Source organism: Dufourea novaeangliae, unplaced genomic scaffold (assembly GCF_001272555.1).
Source record: "Dufourea novaeangliae isolate 0120121106 unplaced genomic scaffold, ASM127255v1 scaffold299, whole genome shotgun sequence".
Taxonomy (NCBI): Eukaryota; Metazoa; Arthropoda; class Insecta; order Hymenoptera; family Halictidae; genus Dufourea; species Dufourea novaeangliae.
Genome location: NW_015374192.1, coordinates 114,527 through 136,496, shown reverse-complemented (window position 1 = coordinate 136,496; position 21,970 = coordinate 114,527). Strand labels below are relative to the sequence as shown.

At 43.0% G+C, this 21,970-nt stretch overlaps 4 protein-coding genes across 4 annotated transcripts in view; 1 reads left to right on the top strand and 3 right to left on the bottom strand.

The window, feature by feature from the left end:
• LOC107192256 (cell surface glycoprotein 1-like) overlaps nt 1-3,644 on the bottom strand; it is a 71,794-nt gene extending 68,150 nt beyond the window's left edge. Inside the window, exon 1 of the mRNA XM_015581469.1 lies at nt 3,540-3,644. The gene's annotated coding sequence lies outside the window, so the exon portion shown is untranslated. The remainder of the gene's footprint in view (nt 1-3,539) is intronic.
• Nucleotides 3,645-4,183: 539 nt separating this feature from the next.
• Nucleotides 4,184-5,350, bottom strand: LOC107192251 (radial spoke head protein 9 homolog). The gene is made up of 4 exons (XM_015581463.1): nt 5,022-5,350; nt 4,791-4,956; nt 4,413-4,701; nt 4,184-4,344 (listed from the first exon to the last, which is right to left on the bottom strand). The coding sequence occupies exons 1-4, from the start codon at nt 5,246-5,248 to the stop codon at nt 4,184-4,186; spliced, it is 843 nt and encodes a 280-aa protein (XP_015436949.1). The 5' UTR covers nt 5,249-5,350.
• A 107-nt stretch (nt 5,351-5,457) lies between these two features.
• On the top strand, nt 5,458-6,319 carry LOC107192252 (ankyrin repeat domain-containing protein 49-like). Its single transcript, XM_015581464.1, has 3 exons — nt 5,458-5,654; nt 5,733-5,893; nt 5,984-6,319. The coding sequence occupies exons 1-3, from the start codon at nt 5,507-5,509 to the stop codon at nt 6,317-6,319; spliced, it is 645 nt and encodes a 214-aa protein (XP_015436950.1). The 5' UTR covers nt 5,458-5,506.
• A 374-nt stretch (nt 6,320-6,693) lies between these two features.
• On the bottom strand, nt 6,694-21,122 carry LOC107192216 (lysosomal-trafficking regulator). Its single transcript, XM_015581426.1, has 25 exons — nt 20,883-21,122; nt 19,477-19,562; nt 16,147-18,821; nt 15,994-16,059; nt 15,541-15,695; nt 15,208-15,449; nt 14,968-15,137; nt 14,349-14,867; nt 14,079-14,183; nt 13,682-13,991; nt 13,444-13,598; nt 13,150-13,371; nt 12,869-13,065; nt 12,336-12,785; nt 11,941-12,258; nt 11,749-11,865; nt 11,482-11,682; nt 11,148-11,408; nt 10,685-11,075; nt 8,417-10,614; nt 8,163-8,349; nt 7,916-8,080; nt 7,693-7,829; nt 7,376-7,611; nt 6,694-7,301 (listed from the first exon to the last, which is right to left on the bottom strand). Exons 1-25 carry the CDS (start codon nt 20,955-20,957, stop codon nt 6,821-6,823), a joined length of 10,119 nt encoding a protein of 3,372 aa, XP_015436912.1. The 5' UTR covers nt 20,958-21,122; the 3' UTR covers nt 6,694-6,820.
• Between the last annotated feature and the right edge of the window lie 848 nt (nt 21,123-21,970).

Below are 21,970 nucleotides of genomic sequence, written 5' to 3'. Positions count from 1 at the left end.
CGGGAGCCTTTAACGAATTACACCGCGCCATTTTATCACGCAAGAATGAAACTATACGAATACAATGTGTGTATAAAAATTCTTACAAAGTAACGACCACGAACACACGAACGAACAGGGGAAAAAAAGAACGCAGTCGCTCGTAGATAAGCAAGCAACATTGCATACATTGGCCGGTTCTCGTATCTTTTTTTTTGTTGTTGTTTCGTCGATGAAATTCCAACTCGAATCTAAAACGATCGGGAACGTTTCGTAACGTCGGCCAGGTAGGCAACAGCCGTAGAAGGAGAAGAGGAAGAAGACGGAGAAGAAACAAAGCAAATGGAGTAAAAGAAGCGAAGGTGGCGAAGATGAGGGGCAAGAGGAGGACGCGGAGGAAGGGCACACACGTTTCGAATGGGCGGAGGGAGGTTCGAGAAAAGGCGGTTTCCGAGGCTCCTTGTCCCCGACGTTTAATTTCAGGCAGTCCAAGGAGCTCGTAACATCTCTGCCGTGTTTAACATCGAGAAGAGGGCCTTGGGAAGAAGATGCCCGCGATCAACCCAGAACCAGTTCTCGCGCCTTAAACGGGCGGTTCTCACGCATTATAGCCCTTCATCACGCTTTCCATTCGACCTAATTGCCCAAGATCGTGGCCCGTGAGAACCACTGTGTGTCTCTCGTATACCGTTTGCGGAACGCTGGAATATCTCCGCGGATAATCCAGTTTTTCGCAAATTTGAATCTTTGCAGCTCGGTGCGTCGCAACTATATTGTAATGAAGACTGGTCACGAATCACGACGATAAATTATTAACACGTAGTCGTATTCTTTTTTTTTTTTTTTTTTTTTTGGTTTTCAATTAAACGCCTTCGGAGAAACGTCGATTACGCGACGAGGAATAAGACGACCGCCATCGAATAAATGGTAGAACGAACAATTGCGATAACACGGGACAAAAGAAATCGGAATTGAACGCCACTCGTCGCGTAACCCGGGTTGAGAATTACTGTGTACGCGATACGATCCTATCGTGATCAATAATACGATCGTAACGGTCGGTATAAGAGAAGGCGGCCATGCTCTCTTACTAGCTTCCAAACGTTAATGAGTCATTCAGCAGTCGGTGTTTTGACACGTATCTGGTTCCTAATTGCACGACTCGCGGTCGACGAACAAGTTGAGTTTAGAACAAATTCACGAAACATGTGCAACAAATTACAAGCGCACGGAGGCTCGGGTAGGTAGGTACTTGGGACCACCTCGCCTCTCGCCTCTTCTCTCGCCAGTTGGAGGCTACGGAACGGGAGATTACGCTAGCGGAACAAAGAAAGTCAATGCCGTGACGTTTCCACGAGGTTTTTACGGTTTACTCTAAGTCCCGTTACCAGAGATTTCGCCGCGATCGTCGTGGAGTATTAAAAAAAAGCGACAAACCGTATCGGGAGGGGTCGATAACCGGCGTTCGATGCCTCGAATACTAGAACCCGAGAGTGCTTCGGGCAGGAATCGTTGCGATACGATACGAAGGAACGTTTCTTTCCGCGTGAAAAGGTAATTTCGAGACGAATTATGGTCGACTATAAAGAAACAATGAAAAATGACAGTCGGTCGACCGTCGAGTTGCGCAGGAAACGACAATGGCAGCAAATGGCCAATTTCGACCTTGTTGAAATCGTACAAATATTTACATATCGCATAAATGGTTTTTATACCCACGTATGCATATGATATTTTCTATGTATATCTATATTCAACGTAAAATTCTCTGTCGTCCTTCGATCGATGCATTCTTTATTACGGAGTAATCTGTGGCGGAGGAGAATGAACCGAGGACCGAGAACTACAGAATGTTCTATTTCGATCATAGTGGTCCTTTCGAGGAATCGAGTGGTCGAATGATTTCCTAGGAAGCATAGGCACGAAACCGTAAGCATATATCCACTGACTGGACGATGCTTGGAGTTATCGACGAGGAAGACGAAGAAAAAGAAGGTACGTCGGGATACAGAGAGGATACCACTTGAATAGGAACCGGAACTCGCAAGTCCGTGCTCGGAATTGACTACACGATTGCACATGTACGGCTGTGCATATGAATCAGATAAAAGAGAGCCGCAGGGTTTCCTATCCGTGCCCCGCGTGGAGAAAGAAAGAGAGAGACAGGGAGAGGTTATCGGCTCCGTCATTGATTTCTTCGTCGCGCGAAAATAAATCTCAGTATCGAGGAGGAAAGGAAAGGAACGATGGAGGCCAGTATACGAACACGCCGAGTAGAGGTGGACGCTTTCGAAACCGCAGGGACGCCTCGAAAATGGTACAACAAGAATATCCCCTGCCCCACTCCGCGGTCCCTACTATCAAGCAACACGAGATGCGTGATTGTTGAAACGAAAGGATTAATAACAGAGATTTTAAACGCTGCGTTGCACCTGCAACTGGTATGGTCTACTAGAGTCCGCGTGAATGCTATCCGCTAGCTTCTAAATTCGATGCTCCGGTATTTGTAACGAGTCCATAGCCTTCGATTAATTCGACAGACCACCGGAAGTTGAGGAACAACACCCCGACAATGATACGACCAAAGAAGGCGAGGTGAGCAGCCTCGTACGGGTTATTTTTCGATTGTAAAATTGTATGAGTATCTAATTTATCGTCTTTTACACGTTCACAGGTGCGTCCAAACTGCATAAAATCTACAGATTATTCGTTAACTATGGTAGGTAGCATATTAACTTCCCAAAAGACTTGTTTAATTGATAAAAACTGTCAGTGTTTTTATGAACTGTCTGGTGAAGAGTATTGTCCAATAACGGCGGACTTGTTAACTCCTCCCTCTGACCCAGCTAACCTTCAATCGCATCGTATAAAAGTTCTTATTACGAATAAAAATATAAACTTATATCGACGAAAGCATACCACGCGATTTCGATCGTGGTTTATCTTTAAATATTTTCCGCGATGGATGCGACCGTTTCGTCGGATTCAGTGAGAGGAATTTGAACGATTCTGCGACGTCGCCGTAGGTAGAATAAAAACGATACGCAATGAAAGTCGATCGATGCAGAATTGTCGTGTATAAATCGGTGTTTTGGTTTACATCCATCTTGGAATGTTATTTGTATCGATACGGTATCGTTGCGTATCGATCTTATGGCTCTCCAATGATACAATACGAGCCGGAAATTTCGACAACGTCAGGTGACGCGCAATTCGTGCGGAAGCAGGCAGAATCTTGACGCCGCTTGTCTGTCAACGAAAAAAAAATTGCACACGACGACGTGTTGCGTCATCGATAAGCGATGTCGTTATATTTTCTAGAAGCTCTCGAAAAATTACTGGATTTTAAAGAACCGGTAACAGCAGGTATCCTAAACGTTCGCCCAGAGCCCGCTAGGATCCACGTGCTAGGAAATACGTTTCCGCAGAACCGGCGTCACCCGGCGATACGCCGTTACCAAACTTGTGTTTTAACGGTCGAAGTAAAGCGATTTAACCGTTCAAAATTGGTTCACCGATATGAGAAGAACGTTCGGGAATATGATGAATGTTTTACTCACCGTTAACGGCAATATATCCTGTGGAAATGCGTCGGAATACGGATCCCAGGCACTTGCAACAACACTTCACTCGAGTACGCCGGTCACTGCGCTTGTGCGTTCAAATTCATCGTCCTCCAGGGAAACACTGCCGCCATCTGACGCGATTCAATGGCAACTAATTTACCCACAAAGCCCGCGAACAATTCTCCGTTTTAATTCAGACACGTATGAAATTTATGAAAATTAAATACTCATTAATAGAAACTCAACTCGTATGTTTGAACAATTACTTTAAAAATAAAACGATACGCAAGGGGTACCATTAATATCATCAGATCTAGAGATAATTTTAGGTTAATGACTTACAGCGTCACTACTCAAAATGCTTGAAATTTTTAATGACAATTTTCTTCTGAACTCAAGTCATGATTGGAACTGTTGTTACTTGTAAAATTAACAAGGTGACGGATTTTAACATACGTCAAAAAAAAGGAACGTTATGTTGAAGCGAATGTTTGGTTGTCATAGAAAACAAAAACGAATCTGATGTTCGTCAATATAATTACTCGGAAGACTGGAGTGGACTAAAAAAAACGATATATTTTATAAAGATAAACAGAGACACATATAGACTCTTTAATTTTGTATTATACTGTTTATTGTCAAACCATAAAGACCACGTCCATATTCTTTTTTCCATGTCCAAAATAAAGAAACCCGTAATGTGGTGTATTTAATTTATGAAAGAAAGTCATACCAGGCCAATACAAGCTATGCAAAATTGCTAGTCTCTTTCCTTGTAATAACTGCAGGCTCCAACACCCTAAACAAAGATATAATAGAGGAAAACTACATTAAATTAATTACTTTATATATACATATGGCTAATACCTTGCGGAACGTCCAGATCAATCGTATCTAAAAAATCCAATGCGTAATTATAATCAGGCCTGGTCAATAAATTAGTATTCCATTTCTGTATGGGAGGACGTGCGTGTAAATACGATTTTAAATAAGTTGCATCTGCAGAATTAAGTCCTTCGAAGCTTAAGTTTTCTGTGATGTCGCCATTCGGACATTTAAACCATGCACCACGTGGAATTACAGCAGCGTTTTCTCTGATTAAATCTACGGTAACCGCGAGTCTATCTTCCTCTTTCAGTTCTTTCGGTATAGGACCCTAGTATGCATTAAATTTAATTGATTCACTATTAATATTCTTCCTTTCCTAAATTTAAAAATACATTCACAGAATCGTCTTCATCTTACATCATAATACTTTTTAGGATCATCGTTCGGAGGAAATGGAGGATTTACGTTGTAAACGTTCGTAATAATGGATGGATCACCTTCAAATTTATTAATTGCAAGAGGCGTCAAAAATCGTGCACATTTGTTTGCCTTTGGTAATAACAGCCAATTTAAAGCATCGGTACTAATCATACAATACTCATGTCAGTTTATTTTATATTGAAAACTGGTAATATAAAATTTGTTTACCTATAATAATAAACCTGTCCATCCATACAGTGTTTTTCAAAGCCATAAGCAATATGATAATCATTTCGTATTCCGTAGATTTTGCCCCAGTAATAGCATTTTTGAAAATGATTTTCGTGTTGCAGTATTATAAGAGAATTTTGCAATAACTGAGAATGTTCGGTTCCCACGCAATTACCCGCATAACCTAGAACATCTACACTTTCCAGCAGTTTCAGGCATTCCATTTTCTGACCGTATATTTTGTCGCGATGATGAAATACCAATGAATTGTTAAAACAAACTGCCAAAGAGTTTTAAAACATTCTGAAAACAAACAAAAAGAAGAATATCTCTCACGCTTTAACAAAACTATTTAAATATATGATCTATGCTGCAAGGGAAAGTGGCTCCGCTTTTAGTTGACAGATTCAACTGACAGAAGATAGGACGATAATTTGAGGTTCGTAGAATAGATTATTTCTGTAATTGTTTGTAAGAGAAAGATGTCATCGTCTGACGAGGGAAGTGACAAGTTGACGGATTTAGAAGCGATTCGTGATAAAATTTTAAGTGAACCGCGGAGTGAGCGTATGCAAGTCAGTGCTTGGGAAGACGATGATGATGGAGTAGAAGCTGACCGTGATGCGAAAGGTTAGAAATAGAGAACTTCAAATTGTGTTTCCAATGATCGTAATAACAATTCAATTAATTACATATTTCTTTTCATAGAGCCTGATGCACAAGAAATTCTCCATGCAGCTGAAAAAGGTAATTTGGAAGAAGTGAAAAAGTTAGTACAAAGAAATCCGCGATTGTTAGAATGCACTGATAAGGATGGTTACACTCCGCTACATAGAGCATGTTATGGAAATCATGTGGAAGTTGTAGAGGTACAGTTTTGTTATTTTCTGATTCTAATTTCTTAACCAGCAATTTTTCTTGATAAGATCACTGTTAGCTCGTATTTGTTTTATTTGTAGTATTTACTTCATGCCGGTGCACAGATAGATGCTAAAACTATGGATGGTTGGCAGCCACTGCACTCAGCTTGTTGCTGGAATAATGTGGAATGTGCTGCAGTCTTAATTGCATATGGAGCAGATATCAATGCTAAGAGCAAAGGGGATCAAACACCTTTGCATTTAGCATGTGCGAGTTCGCACAATTCTCGTTCCTTGCAACTCCTTCTCCTACATTCAGACACAAATCCTCGTTTAGTAAATTCAAGTGGTGACACAGCGGAACAAATTGCTAAAAGATCAGGAAAGTATTATCCAATGTTTGAGATTATTGAAGACTGCTTAAATGTAATCTGAGGTAAGTTAAAATGCATTATACTGATTACGTGTCATGAATTTATTTAATATCCTTATATACATACATTACAATGTTATGAAGATAAAAAGTTTATGAAAGAAATAGTTTGATATAAGCGTATCTTCAATATACTATTGTTCTATTCATAAATATATTAATAACAAAACGTGTACTTCCTGTATAAGTGCATTATATGCTTTAATACAACAGAGTATAAAAATATAGATGCAGATATATTACTAGAAACATAACAAAAATGATAAATGATTGTAGTGAAAGCTTCAATAAAATAATACTTCAACATGTTGCTTTTTCTTCAACAGATGCAAACGCGATACGAAACTATTTCTCTAGCGAATGGACATAAGTTCGAGCGATTTTATTTTCATAAAAGTGCAAATGCGACATTGATGCCGTATTGATTGCATAAAACGCGTTTCTCCGTTCAATACGATATCTATAAGGTAAAAACGAGTGTTTCTTGGTTTCATTTATTTACATTAGAGGGATGTTAAGTTAACGAATTTGGATGTACCGTTGCTCAAACGTTTCGATCCTTCCCATATGAGAACAGTCGAATCTTCCGTAACTGCGTACAAATGATGCTGATCTAATGACCACGCGATCGCGATTACCGCTCCACATCCTTTGATGCCATTTTTAATTTCTCTAACTAATCTTAAATCCCAGCTACTCCATAATCGTATCACTCCGTTATCTAACCCTGTCGCAATAACGTTCACGGAAACTCCCTCGGGCGCATTGCTGTAACAAAGAGCTGTAATCTTTCTCCTAGATAAAACAGAACCAACAGCTCTCGCATTTATTGTAAATACTTTCAGTTCTGACTGACTGGAAGATGCGTTCTCCACTGTCTTAGATGTTTCGTACGTAACTGCAATATCTCCAAGAGTTTCGCTAATCGCTAGTAACTGAATAGGATAATTCTCTTCGGAAGATATCGATCTTACGTATGTTAAACTGCAACGAAATAATATATTATTTTAACGTAGAGTTTTATGCAGGTTCGCATTTATATATTAACAAATATGTACCTGTTCAAGTCCCAGATAATAATAACTCCACTTGCATCACCGGTAACAGCTATACTAAATGCCCGTGAAAGAGATATCGTTATTACTCTACTCCTGTGAGCCAAAAGCACACACGCTGGTGCCGAACTGAAATCAATTTTGCTTGTTACCACGGTATACGTATGCACTGTGATTCTACCAGATAAGTGACCTGCCCATAGTTGCCCACAATCTGGAGCAGATCCTAAAATAGTAATCTAAAACAAGGGATATATGATTTTATGTTACCAAATTTTCAATGGAATAGATCATTTTGAAACGAAAATTGTATTACGTACTGGATCGAGACCTAACGACTTAATTAATGGCTTTGGCGGTTGTTCTTTTTTACATTTCAGTCTTGCAATTCCATCTGTACTGCTCCATGACACCAGGGCAGCTCCCAATACAGACGTTCCACTTAACATACTCGCGCCTGAAAACATTACGAATCGTGGAATTAATAACGAACTATAAAATACTTAATGATGTAAAAATGATCAGATTAAAGATCAGACGCACTTTTTTCTTTCGTGTAACCAAGTAAAAGAGTAGTATAACTAGGTAATCCGAAAACATCCCCCGTCATTAAGGGAACCAAACTCGCTAATGTTGCCCTATTTTTATGCTTCCAACATAAAACTGGTTCATTTCTGGGTGCACCTACGTAATTTCCCCATTTTATACCTGTAATAACGTAATAAGAAAATTTGAGTTTCAGTATCGGAACATATAAAAATAAAGAACACGTTTCAAAATTGAAGCGTACCATCTACACCTTCGATTACTTGTGGTAGTGACGTATGCAAAACATTATTTCCAAGGTTCTGTAGTGGTAGTGGGTGAGCAACTGTAAACAGTTGCGCTGGTGTCTGGCCATAAGTTCGAACCATAGTTTCCCAAGCTTCACGTACTACAGTATCCGCTATCTGTTCCACGTTAAATCCGTAATAGGTCTAAAAACATCAGTTGAATGAATTTTATGTCGAATTTTGAATTTAAAAAACAATCACTTTAACTTACTGCAGGATGAAAAACATTAATTGCTTCCACTGCTGGTCTTCCTGTCTGCCTAAATCCAAAAACTAGATCGATCCAGTAGGGTAAAACTTCTCTAACGACATCTGCTTCTAATGCTGCTCTGTGAGCAAGAATGAAAAGTCTTGCATCACCTCCGCACCATTTCGGTAATTCAACGTCTCCCACCCTGTTGCCATTTTGCCGCACACCAAAATTAAATCCTTCGGAGTTTAATAAAAATTCAGGCAAATAAAAAAATTCCGGAATTAATTCCTTCACGTCGGTCGTAGAGTCGCAGCTAGTTAATCTCCATGTTGTTGCCAGTGCGTGAAATGTCCGATCCGGAATATCAAAGTTATTATCTTGATAACATAGGAACATGCTAGTGAACGGTGGTAATCGTACCAAAAAATGCAATACCGTCCCGGAATTACTATAATGCGATCCATAATGATACGGTTCTTGATGTAATGTGATTAATTGCGCTTGTTTAAGATAGTTATAATTATTTATATAATGTTGCTCGTTCTTCTTATCCTGCACAGCCATAGGTCGTTTGAAGTTTCGGTATATCTTAGGATTATTTAAATCGATTTTCTCACTGGTGTAATCGGCTAATACAAATGGGAACACGGGATACTGCATCAAATCGTTATAGGAACGACCAGCCAATTTGTTCAGACAAGTTATGTATTCCCAATTAGTTAAAGTTCCACTTCGCCACAGCGTAATAGCCTCGTTTAAATCGTCTCCAGGCACTCGCCTCGGTAAATTGCAAGCGGACAATTCTGTCACGAATTCGTCCCTTTCTTTGGACGAGTTGAACGCTAATAAATAAGTTCTTCCGGTGATTAAAAATATTTCAATGGCCCTCTCTTCTAGTTGATACCTACGCCTGTGCAATTCTCGAATGTCTTCGAGACGCCAAGCTGTTCCACCCGCCATAGCCAAGTCCAATCCACCTAGAGCTATGTCCGTGTGCAACGGTACATCGGGTTTATCAGGTACAAAGTAAAGACAAGTCTCGCCGATAAGAACTTCTCCGGCTAATTCCGCTCTAGGCGTAACTACTTGCGCCTGGGACATTTTACGTATTCTTTCGCTGGTATGTAGTCGTTCGATTAACGCCGTGGCATTCGCGTCTTGGCGATCCGTCATGAATAAGTAAGACAATGGCGCTTCGATTTCCGTTGCTTCTAATTTATTTTGACAGTCTGCCATGAAGAATCTCTTGTCGATGTTCAGGTGACACCGTTGGAGACGTATTCTGACTCTGGCAGGACCTTCCGTTGGATCCAATTCCCAGCTTCTTGGATAACTTTTTGGAAAATGCCAGGGAGCTCTTTCGTGCGTCAAACGTTTGGTCAAGTCTCTCCATTTGGCAACAGCCTGAGCTTCCATTGCCCTCGAGTGTTTCAGTCTTTCCATTAATACTTTCCGTTCTTGATTCTGTTCTTCTACCACGGTTCGCGTTATGGTCATCGCACTCTCTGTTAGTTGTTTAGCGAGCACATCGAACCTGTTACCGATTCTTTGGATAGCTGGAAGATTATTATCGATCCATATGTCACGGTCCCTCATCAGTTCGCGTCTCAGCAGCGCCAATTCCTCGTTCCACATTCCTGGGCTACTTTGTTCTATGCCTTTCGCCAAGTCCCATATGTTCAAAGCTTCTCTCAGCTCCGCGCATATTCTCGCGTCAGCGCTGGGCATCTCGTCCCGTCTTTGCAACAGATCCCAAAAGAACACTGTAAATTTCTGTTCCACCTGAGGATGAACTTCCAAAAGGGAAGATAATATTTCACGAGCTTTTGGTTCTTCCATCAGCGATCGAACGGCAAAGATTCGCGTGTTATTACTCTGATGCGGTCCAAGAAGCCACACCATTATCTTAGCCGTGTACTTTCTTAGAGCGTGTCTGGTCGACCATCCACTGCTCCAATGATTCTTCTTTTCGAGCGGATTACAGAAACCGTGTAACAAAATCGAAAATAATCGTTTGGTCAATTGTAACTCGTTTCCAGTCGGCGATTCATCAGCGGTTGTTATGAATTCAACGGCACGGGTTAGAATAATACGGAATCGGTCTAATAGTTCCCCTTTGCCTGGCTCTCGCATCGTTGCGATCGCTGGTGCGTGCAAACTCGTGAAACTGGACGATCGAGAGCCGTGATCGCTTTGATCGCTAGACGTTGTGAAAACTGAAACGTACAAGATTGTAAAGTAATCGATAGTTTTAGATCTTTTATATTTCATTGATACAATTGTTACCTGAAGTTATATGAGACGCTGACGCTAGGTACGACGCCGTGCTTCGTAAACGGAAGCCCGACTGATTCGAGACTTTAGCCGTGAGTATGTCGAGTTCTCCATCGAAGAGGGCAACTTGTGCGTCCCTCACGACTGACACGCAAGTTCTATTCTTCGTGCAATAAGCCTTCTCTTTTAATTCCACGTGATTCAGTATCAGATGTAGGTCTAAAATAGCTTGTACTTGATGATTTCCTGGAGATTCTAACATTTTCGTAGCAATAGCCAAAAATAAGACATGGATATCTCGGCAGAGGGATGTAGACCCACCCTTGTGTGCTCCACCGACTAATGCTTGGGCCAGCGATTCGATCAGCCCTTGTTCCAAAAGCATTCTCAAAGCGTTGGGATTCTAAAATGAAAATTAATGCATTCTCTTGTTTTCGTTTAATAGTAGTTAAAAGATTCATCTGCAACTATTTACCTTCCCAGTTATATCAGTGATAAATGATACTATTGGCCTGGCTATGTTCGATTCAGTGGCTGCCGCTTTCGCAATCATAGCCATTAACGGTGGTATCGCAGCCACTGTTGGTCCCCTTAAAGCTAGATTTTCCAGAGCCACTACGAGCGGTTCGCTTCCAGGATACAATGCTATCTGATTGGCTAAGTGCATGAAGTATTTTTGCTTGATAAATTTGTTGACTTCTTCATCGCTGGCGCGTTGCAAATATGTTTGTACGACCTATATACAACGTTCACTGTTATATATCGATGCGATTACAGAGAGTATTATTTTCTTATGAGTCGTCTAATACCTTGATCAACGCTGTACGAACTCTAGCATCAGGATTGTTTGCCAACACGAGCAAGAGTTCAGCTCTTAAAACATGTTTTAACACCGAACCAACTTGACTGTCGGGTAACACTCTGACTGCATCCCGAAGTAGTAGTAGGAGACCTTCGCAAACTAGGCCCTGGCAGGCTCTTCTTTCGTCCGTCCATGTGGATTGCTTTTCCTGCATAATAAAATTATGCTGAGTGATTATAGTAATAGGAAGAGAAGGTAAACATTTTCTACTTACGTTGCTAAGAGGATTAGAGCCATCGCTAGCCGCAATTCCAGAATCTTCTCCAGCACTGGTATCTTGAGGGGGACCGTTTCGACGTTCTTTTCTCTTTGGCATTTTACTTTTTTGTATCTGTCAAACGACATACACTTAAATAATGTTATGTTTCTTCAACTCTAATCACAGTTCTTTGTAATAAACACCAACCTGTGCATTCGTTAAACCTTTGTTCAATTTACTGTTCTCTAAGGTTCCTATCGATTCTTCCGAGGAACTGGTGGTTACTGTCGAGTTGATTTTTACTAATTTCTTTTCGCCAAGAGATGGTAACAGAAAGTATATATTGTGCCTAGAATGTGTGATGTATGTTTCCGATGCCTGATGTACGAGAACTAGAAAATCAGTGATAGCCACCAGGTGAGCAAATTCTGGAGGAGCGCCCATAAGTGCTCTTATTAACTCTACAACAGCCGTTCCCGTTGAAGAGTTTAGTGCAGCTCCCAATTCCTCGTACAAGAAATGCTCCTAAGATATAAAAAAAACTGACGTCTGTATTTTGTACTTGAAATGGTTTGGTACATGAAAGATCGTTCAAAATTTACCTTGCACAACGTCAAAATCGTGTCGACGATTTCTACTCTGTTCAATTGAGACGCATTAAACTCGCGCTGCGAGTGCTGATCTCTTAATAGCAATAGCAACGCTTGCAATAGCAAGTTCAATGTGTCATATTTAGCCCATGTTCTCCACGCGGTCAGCGCGCCTTTGATTAATTCAGGATCCGTGATGACGGCTTCACAATTTTGCGACACCAAATGATTGCCGCTACCGATATCTTTTATTAGGATCGAACTATCACAAGCTGCGTCTAACATTGCTTTCAGAATATGTCTACCTGCGTGGCATCGAGACGATTCTAAAACACGTAGAATTAACGATGTCCCACCTTCTGATCGATATTCATTCAACAATTCGGAATCATTTCGTATTAAATGCAGAACTATCGAGAGAGCTAACGCTTGTTCTTCCTCGGTGGAATTCAATTCGACTACCTGCGGTGCAATAAAATTCCGTTTATTACCGATCAAACGCTTGTGCATTCTATGTATATATGTACACGGGGGGTCATGCTTACTCTTGCAAAAAGATACAGAAATATGGGCACTCCGCCCACTAAGGTGGCTGCAGGTACCAGACCCCTATACTGTTGACATTCTAATTGAACGGACAGGATCGGAGCCACAGACAAAGGCGGTTGTTGCGAAACTCTGTGCTCTGGCGCAGAGACAACCCTAAAACCTGGTTGACCCGGAAATAGATTTCTTACCACGGCTAGAAACGAGTATACGATATTTACACGTAAAAATTGACGACTCCAAACATCGACAATGTTTTAGCTTTAACTTGAAAACTTACCAGCAGGATTCGCGATAGCTTGAGGATACAGATGCACGGTATTGGGATTCTGTGCTTCGTAAGTTAGAAGTAGATTATTCTGTAATTCTCCCAGATGAGAATTCGTAGCATCCATAACAGTGTCCCAATCAATTTTCGTGTCGGACACTTTCGTCTCGATGGCATGTCTCAAGTACGTTCCGCCGTATGATTTCCTCCGACTCGTATCGAATTTTCCTCCTTCTGTGCGTTGAATATAGATGCTATTCAATATCCCAAGATAAAAATAACGCATAAGTAAATTATGATACTTACCGAATCGTATTTCTCGAACGCCGTCCAATGCTCCAGATGCAATTAACGGTGCAAAATCTGGCTTCTCCGTGTTCAAAACACATTCCGCGAGATTAGTATAATTAGGTCCGAGACTCGCTAGGTACAGAGCCCTTTCTTTCGTAAACACCGGACACCTGTAAAGTAATTCGTTTATCAATAGGTACGCAGAATACGTTAATCAATTGTTACCATAACGCCACGCAATAAAGATGCATACCTAAATACCATTAAGTTGCCAAGATACCAAGCACCGATGCTACTCGAACCGACTTGTCCTAATAGAACGCATGTAGTTCCAGGTTTTCTCACTAATAAACCGTCGAACGGCAATTGTGCACTGATTTCTCTCCATCCGTCTACCCAAATGACAACTTCAACCACGGCGCTACGTTTGTTTAGAATAGTGTCCTTAAAATTCAGTGCTAAGTGATGCCATCGGCCAGAAGGAAGCATACCGGTTATGGATGTCTCGGACACCGTTCGATTCGTCTTGTCGCTTGGCCGTGTTAACCGTAAGATTAATTTATCTAAAAGACGAAATCAAGATGATGTAACTACGTCACGGTCAATAAATGATGTGCGATTAATTGTAACGTTCGAGTGTAGTTAATCACCTGATCGCAGATCCAACCATGTCTCGAGAACCAGAGACTCAAATCCGACAGACATCAAATGTATAATCGACGTTGGCGTAGGCGGTGACGTCGAACCTGCTATGACTGACGTACCGGAGAAAATATCAGACATTGATTGATCTTTCCACGATAATTTGAGGAGCATGCGTTAAACGAAAAACAACACTTATTGCTGCATTTGTGTTATACGTTAAAGTAAACACGTATTCTAAACCTGCTAGTTCGGTTAGGGTATTGTGTTTTACTCACCTTCGCGACTCCAGTTATCGGACAGTACGCCCCAATCGGACAAACTTTCACTATCCGAGTCAAGTAAAGGTGACGTACTGATGAGTGTTCCTTTGCCAGACGCAGGTGATCCTCTTTCAACTCTTAACCACATAGAAACGGAGCAACCGTGTAGCCAAACTGGCCAAGCGATTTCAGGACCAATTGGTAAGCACGCTGCGTAGACAGACCACGGACTGCATATTCCTGAGGCGAGGTGTTTGGTCCGAAAATTATTCACTAGATTTTCCGTCTTCTCAACGTTTTTGTACTCTTTCGATTGTGTTTTTGGCGTTACTTTCGTTTCAGCACGCATCGGGAACGACAGGATAAAATTCGGTTGAGGTCGTGCAGTTAGCACGAGATGAAAAAGCGGTTCAAGTAGCGATAAAAGCGGAGGTGCATCGACTTTGAACAGGGACAAGTACGTGACTAATTCTGACGATGAAATCGATTGCGTCGCTAGTAATGTGAACACTTCTAGAACAGCGTGTTGCAGATCTGAAACACGGTATTACAATACATTACGGTGAGCTGTGAAAATTCAATGCGAGTATCGTCTTGGTATTAAATAAATATAATTTTTTCATGTTAATAGAACCTTGGTACTGAGGATCTCTGCTAGTGAATATATCCCTGAAGCCATTTAATAGTTTTGTAATCACTCCTGAAGCTGCTAGGGTGGCACAACTCGAGGCACTTTCTCTGCAGGTAGCCGCAACTTTTCTCAAGCCGGCAGTTATGATAGTTCCTCTTTCTGCGTCCAAACCTCTGAGGAAGAAATTCGTTGATTGAAACTCTTATCGATCATCACGGATCTGTACAACATTTAAAAACTCACTGCTCACTGAAGTGAATCAGGAGATCAACCGCCAAGGAACACAAAGCTGGGTGTGCGTTTGCATTGCCCCTGGGCTCGACCACCGGCCCCAAAGAGTTGCTTCTCTTCACGGTGTTTGTGTGAGGACTTCTTCCTGGTATTTCGATGTCTGCTTCATATCCATCGTCGGCAGTCACGTATTCGCCTGTGCTGCTGTCGTCCGCGGCACAATCCGGCATAGCGTCCAACGTCATGATCGGTAGCTGTAACGAAAAATGATCAGAGTTAAACGGACGAAGTCGTTGCCAAGCGGCTATCTAAATCGTTCAATATGGAATACACGAAGGAACTTACCCTAGGCCGAGCGTACTGTGGTATAGTTTCTTCTTGAGTAGGTTTCAGCATAGAGACTTTCAATAGGGCCTCCACGATCACAGCCAATCCACGACCCAATTTGACGCCGATCTCCATCAGTGCTCTTCTCAGCTCCATGACTACATCGCAGTCACCTGCGCCGCACGTCATTTTATATATGTATTACTCGTAAAAACAATAGAGCGTTCGAACGTGCCATTAGTGAAAATTACTCTGTACTACGATTCTAGGAAAAGGGTAAGCTCGATTGACGTTTGATAGCTTCGAGATGTTTACCGGTGCTGCACGTTCTGTGAACTATTTTCACGGCGAACGATTTCTCTGAGCTTATTGGGATTATAATCCGCAGCTGCGCGCGATCCGGTAGCACGTAGAACAGAAACGTACTCCAAATGCTTGTGATTCACGCGTTCGTTATATAAAAGTACTTACACAACGGAGACGTCAAGCAGCACGTGAGTAAAGCCTCGAAGAGTCTGTGCGCTGATTTATTGGTATCTAAAAGCAGGGACAAATATGTTAATATAAATCCAGATATTTTTATATCCGACATTCAATCTGATCTGAACAGTTTTAGAAACGTACCTATAATACTGCCCGTGGAAATACGTATAGCCAACGTTTTGAAAAGCCTCAGGGATTTCTCCGATATAGAGTGTAGCGACAATTCCATTCGGAATTTCGGACTGCTCAGAGCTACACCGGCCGCGGCTCTCCACGCGGCGCTCGCTTGATACAGATTCAGTTTCTTATTTGTATCCGCATCGGTATCAGCTTCTGCGTATGTTGCTGTAGCTTCAAGATGATCGAATACTTCCGGAAAATATGAAATCGCACTGACAGAACTATCCGTTTCGCCACTTTCCATTTGAGAATCATTTTCGGTACTGGTATTTATTGTTTGCTCGACAATTTGATCGTTGTTTTCTCGCTGGAATGTCTGTTGCATTTCATCGATTTGCCCTGGATTTTCCAGATTGTGCAATAATTCTGTCGTTTCTTTTTCGAGGGAGTCGAATAAAGATTTCGACGCGGGTTTCTCGCCACTCTCGGAATCAGATTCCGCGGGACACGACCTCCAAATCTCGATGATAACTGTGACTTCTAGAAGAGCGTACACGGTTCTCGTGAAAGTGGCGTCCGATAGTAAGGTCAACGCCTCTTCCAAACCGTTTATTTCCGTGAACCCCTCGCATATCTGGGTGTTCACGATTAAACAGGATATCACGGATAGACAGGCCTGAATGAGAAACTTAGCAGTCGCGTTACTCCTGTCGGAGGCGTAGTAAGTTTTAGCATTCAGGAAGGTGGGGTAGAACACTTTCAGCAACAGTTCCCGTCGAACTTGGTATCTAGAGTTAGGCCCTATCTTCAGAAGGTGCGCCATTACAGCGTAACACAGTTTCGGTTCGTCGGGAGTTAGTAATTCAGCGTACATCTCGAGAAAGTCCCATGAATATGTCGTAGGCCTGTCGCAGGTGGTGCATAGGTCTAATTCCGAGTGAGCACCGAGTTCCTTGAAGAAGATACGCTCGAGAAGTGCCACGGCTGGGGCGTAAGTGGCCGGATCGTGTCTCTTCAAAAGAGACACGACGTTGAACATGAGTATCCTGGGCGGGCAACAGCAACAGGTGCCCGCCGCCGTGGAGACTTTGATCAGTCGGACTTGCAGCTCGCTGGTAAAAGGATGAGACTCTTTCAGGAGATTAGTGAGCGTCACGAACAGAGAGGAAATACAGCATGCCTGTTTCATAACGGCACCGACGATCGGTTGAGCGTACGCTGTCCCAAATACGTCGGAGTGATGATGCGTCTGAATGTTATTGATGCAGGATTTGTGTTTCGTTCGGTTGCAGTTGGCCGCGTGCGAAATATCACGTCGCACGGACTTTAGGCCGCTGGTTAACGCACCTATCATATCGATGACTTTTCTGGCGCGGATAACCGACCTCGTTGGATCGACGCTCGGCAGATCAACAATAGCGAGGATGGTTCTTTCGACGAGCTTACCATCCTGGCTGTCGGTGAACAGCTGAAACAACTCCAGAAAATCGGACAGCTTCTCTATAGCGGCACCCTGTTGATGTAGCAAACAATAAAGGAACGTCACGATGCCGTAAATGGTTGCGAAGATGAACTCTTGTAGCAGCGAGCCCTCCTCCGGCGAGAACACGTTCACCGGTTTGCTGCAAGCATCTTCGAGTAATCTTAGAGTCATGGGTAGTAAACCATTGTGAATGACCGCAGTGGTCGGCTCGTCCGCTCTCAGTACGCGTTCCAACGCTGTGAGCATCAGCCTAGCGGCCGCTGCCTTTAACGTGGCGCATTCCGTTCCGCTCAAGCCGGCACCGTCTATGCCAAACTGAAGAGACCATAATGTGTCCAAGGCGAATTTCAAAACTTGCACGGCCGGAGTCTGCTCGGCCGGCGTATCGTAATCCCGCAGTCCCTGGAGTAGCTGGATAATTAACAGACTAGTTTCGAAGTTGCTGATCCTTGCGTCCAGAACGTTCTTGATCCTCTCGTCTATGTAATCCCTCGGCGTTTTTTTCGACGGTCGTGTTGGTAGCTCATAGAGCGCCGTTTGCCATTTTTGTTCCTCGTCGCTTCTAACAACGGACGTGAAGTATTCGAAATCCATCGGGTTCAGGCGGATCTTCAGTGTGAGCGACCGTGCCTGATCTATACCGTCTGTCAGCAATTCGGACTCGCTGCTCGCGGTTTCCGGCGTGGTACGCCGCGTTTCGAACATACCGAACGATCTTTGCTTATGGTGGATCGGCATCTTGGCACCGATACTATGTCTACGACCCGTTCTTCTTCTCGTCGAAGCATTGCCCTCGTAGGAAACACCGTTTCGGCTAGACTTTGTCGCCTTGCGCTTCGCGTGCGGCACGATATCTACCGTGTCGACGGTGTCGTCGTTACAGTGGAATTTTACATACGGATTGCGCGCCGGCCCGACGAACGCGGAAGTACGCCCGGAACCGTTCGAACCTGCGAAATCGACCTTCTTCACCTCCTCTTGAAGGGCGACCGGATAGAGAGCCACCAACAGAGCGACCAGCTCGCGCGCACAAGATATACCACGTACGCCCAGCAATTGCAGAACCGCCAGGCAACGCCAGCCGCGATCTTGAGCCAAATACTTCCTCAATCCGATAAGCTCGTCCCCGTCGAGCCTCTTCGCGCAGAGCTCGTGTACATCAGAGAGCAGCTCGCAAGCTATAAGGGTAGAAACTCTGCCACCGGCGACCAAACTGAAATGGATAATTCCATACTACGTCTTTTTATATCTGTAATCTTATCCATCGGGCAAGGTGCTCTTATCGTTATATTATCGTCCCGGATACAAACTATTGTTCGAACGTCCGCGCTGTATGCAATCTTATTTCCAGTGGTGGACGTGATATCTTCGAAGGAAGATTTGTACGTGAAATGGAATACAAGTTCTGTGACGAAAGTTGATTGTACGCCGAATGGTGATACATATACTCATGACCCGACACGAGTAGACACGAAATTATCGAACTCTCTACCCTATAATATTTAGACGAAAATATGAAGTCTATGGCGAGTGCAAACGTGAGAAAGTGACGACGGCAAAGTAGGAAGAGTGGAAACTAACAGTCGAACGTAAAAACTTGCATTCAGCATCGAGACCGCAAACACGAGATCGTATTATCATTCTGCGGTCAGTGATCGCCGTGACGTATCGTAAAAATCACCACGTTGCTGATTCCTTTTCTACTTTCTCAGAGCACGATACGTCGTGATTGTGGTTGAATTACGTTCGCGAAGTATATTTCGAGCCTTGATTTTATTTTTTTCGTTGCAAGAATTAATCGTGAGAAATCTGTCACCGGGAGACGCACTATCTAAATCGAATCGAGTAGGTACTCTATCCAATCTTACCAAAACGATAGGGCATCTTTCACGTCCCGGCCTTCTCTTACTTGAGCAAGAAGCTCGGCGAGGAATACGTCCAGCCAGGATGACTTCTGTAACGAAAAAAGGATACGGTAATTCGTACGAGGATTCGCTCGAATCACTGGCCAGTCGAAATCGAAATTCTGATAATCGAAAGTTCATACCCAGAGCTCGATAACGCTAACGAACAACTAATTAGCATAGTCTATATAAATATAAATAATTTCACTCGTTTTTTTCGACGACAGCATGCGCACCAGATTCGATACGGTAGCAAGAAAACAACTCGTTACGACAGAGATACGAACCAGACGAGGAAATAGTAGATATAGGGTACTGAAGAAAGATATGGCTTTCTTCCATTTTCGAAATGCATGACGATTATTGTACGCGTTGCCGATAAAATAATCGACACGATAAATTTCGCGACCGAAAACACGGTGATTAAGGTTTCTAAAATGTGATTTCGCTCTATAAATTCCCGTGGCATGTGCGATCCTGTTTATTATTATTAATTAAACGCTTGTAATTTAACCCTTTGGAAGCGTGAAAAGGAAATTTTGTGCACCAATAAGCGGCGTATCGCGTTTGTTCGAAGCGTAAATACATGATTCACAACGGAAAGACCCCCATTAGAACATCTTGTCGATCGTAGATTGCGGGAGCTTTGTGTCAATTTTGACGGATAACAATTACATTCGTGCACGAAGAAGAAACCACGTTCGTGGTGATAACGTTTTTTTTTTAATTTAGAAACATTACAGCTGAGTGGCATAATCGTTAACCAAGATTTTTCATTGATACGAGACAGTTATCTTGCTAAAAGGAACATCCATCAATTCGATCGGTTGCGAATCTTCTCCACTGTTATTTCAACAATCGCGCCCGAAGAAATCGATAGTGTTTACGTTATACAATACCGGGAGATCACGCGTTATTTCGCTACCTGTGGGCGAAGTATTGACATGCCAGCTCCGGGTAACTTGTATGTCATCCCGATACGGAGCTAAGGTGGTGTTTAACCGTGGGGAACGATCATTGTCGATGATTACGAAATCTTGCATAGTGGAACGTCGCAGAAGACACGTTAATCAAGAATGCATTTAAATAAGAATGCTTATCGTTGGAGATTCTCGCGAATAGACGCTGCTAATAGAACTCGAAAGAGAAAGGACAGTGCATCAAGGTGAATGTTGCTTGACGTTGATCAAACTGAAAAGGATTTCCTTTACTCGTCTTCGATAAAGCAATCGTCTCTAACAAAAAAAACCTTCGTTCCTAAAACGAGACAATCGTTCTTACGAAGACCGTGTTCGAAAAGTGAACAGTAGAAACGATGCGAAAAGAAAAGGATCACCCTTGACATCCTAAATTCAAGATTGATTATATACCTCGTAACTCTGAGGCTCCGCATGAATGAAATAATCCCACAAAATTTGCAGCTTGTTGGTCGAAGCTGAAGACATTCCTAGACGTTCCTCGTACTCCTTCTCGTCGTCTTCCTCCCTGTCCTCGGTCTTCAGTCGCGTATCCTCTTCATAGCTCAGAAGCTCGTCGAAACTGAACCAAGGGTACAAGGTGTCCTCAAGCAGCCTTCGAGGATCACTGCTGGCGCACGTAACTCGATCACCTGAAATGATCGTTCACTTTATACGGCGTTTCGTTCGATCGGATTCCCCGTGTTCACGAGCATTTAATCGTTCGAAATGGTCGCGTTCAGCACACGCGTTTACGCGATTCCAGCCACTGACGGCGAGTATCCTCCGGTCAGATCTCCGCGGCTTTGACTACACGACATGTTCGCGCGTGTATGCGTTTCTGCCTGATCAACTACAGCTTACATAACATCCCCACGAGTCCACGGGCAGACCAGTTTCCAGCCTTCCGCGGGAAGCCTGAAAGCTTCTCGACCCACGAAGCACAGCCCACAGGGATAGAGAGCAGTAACCCCGGACTCATAAGCTCCTGAATGCCTCCGTCGCCACTAACATCGTGGCTCTAACGATACACCACTGGGAACATGGTGACACAATTTGTTGATTGCCGTCAGCCAGGACAGTGTCAGAATACCAGAGTCTAACCAGCAACTCGTTATCAACCGTCTTACTCTCACGACGCCTGCCTCTCTTTATCGCTTCGTCTTGGACCGTGCGACGATTCTTTCTTATACTTCTCAGACGTCCGAACGAAACCAAAGATCGTCGAACTATATACTCGAGATCTCACTCTACCAGGATCCCCGACGTATGAATCGATCTCCCTGAAGGACAACTACTGTCAATGCCCCTCGAGTACTACTATTACCGTATCATCGTTCTCGGCGAACGGTCGAAAAAAACGGTTAATGCACGTTCCGACCATCACCACCGGGGGATCACGACCTCTTCGAGTGATCAGTTATCATTCCGGTCAAGCAATAATGATTTACGAGTTCCCTTCTATTTCGACTTTTTACTATGACGGGGAGCCACGGTGGTCA

What these genes read in the sequence shown, in the direction of transcription:
- LOC107192251 (XM_015581463.1), bottom strand. Translation starts at nt 5,248, where the DNA reads ATGGAATGCCTGAAACTGCTGGAAAGTGTAGATGTTCTAGGTTATGCG. An exon ending in GGACAGGTTTATTATTATAG is followed by an intron (nt 4,957 to 5,021) that starts GTAAACAAATTT and finishes TTGTATGATTAG; the next exon opens with TACCGATGCTTTAAATTGGC. An exon ending in ATCCTAAAAAGTATTATGAT is followed by an intron (nt 4,702 to 4,790) that starts GTAAGATGAAGA and finishes AATGCATACTAG; the next exon opens with GGTCCTATACCGAAAGAACT.
- LOC107192252 (XM_015581464.1), top strand. Translation starts at nt 5,507, where the DNA reads ATGTCATCGTCTGACGAGGGAAGTGACAAGTTGACGGATTTAGAAGCG. An exon ending in AGCTGACCGTGATGCGAAAG is followed by an intron (nt 5,655 to 5,732) that starts GTTAGAAATAGA and finishes TTCTTTTCATAG; the next exon opens with AGCCTGATGCACAAGAAATT. An exon ending in ATCATGTGGAAGTTGTAGAG is followed by an intron (nt 5,894 to 5,983) that starts GTACAGTTTTGT and finishes TTTTATTTGTAG; the next exon opens with TATTTACTTCATGCCGGTGC.
- LOC107192216 (XM_015581426.1), bottom strand. Translation starts at nt 20,957, where the DNA reads ATGTCTTCAGCTTCGACCAACAAGCTGCAAATTTTGTGGGATTATTTC. An exon ending in CGATTTTGACGTTGTGCAAG is followed by an intron (nt 12,259 to 12,335) that starts GTAAATTTTGAA and finishes TTTATATCTTAG; the next exon opens with GAGCATTTCTTGTACGAGGA. An exon ending in ATTATCTGGGACTTGAACAG is followed by an intron (nt 7,302 to 7,375) that starts GTACATATTTGT and finishes ATTTCGTTGCAG; the next exon opens with TTTAACATACGTAAGATCGA.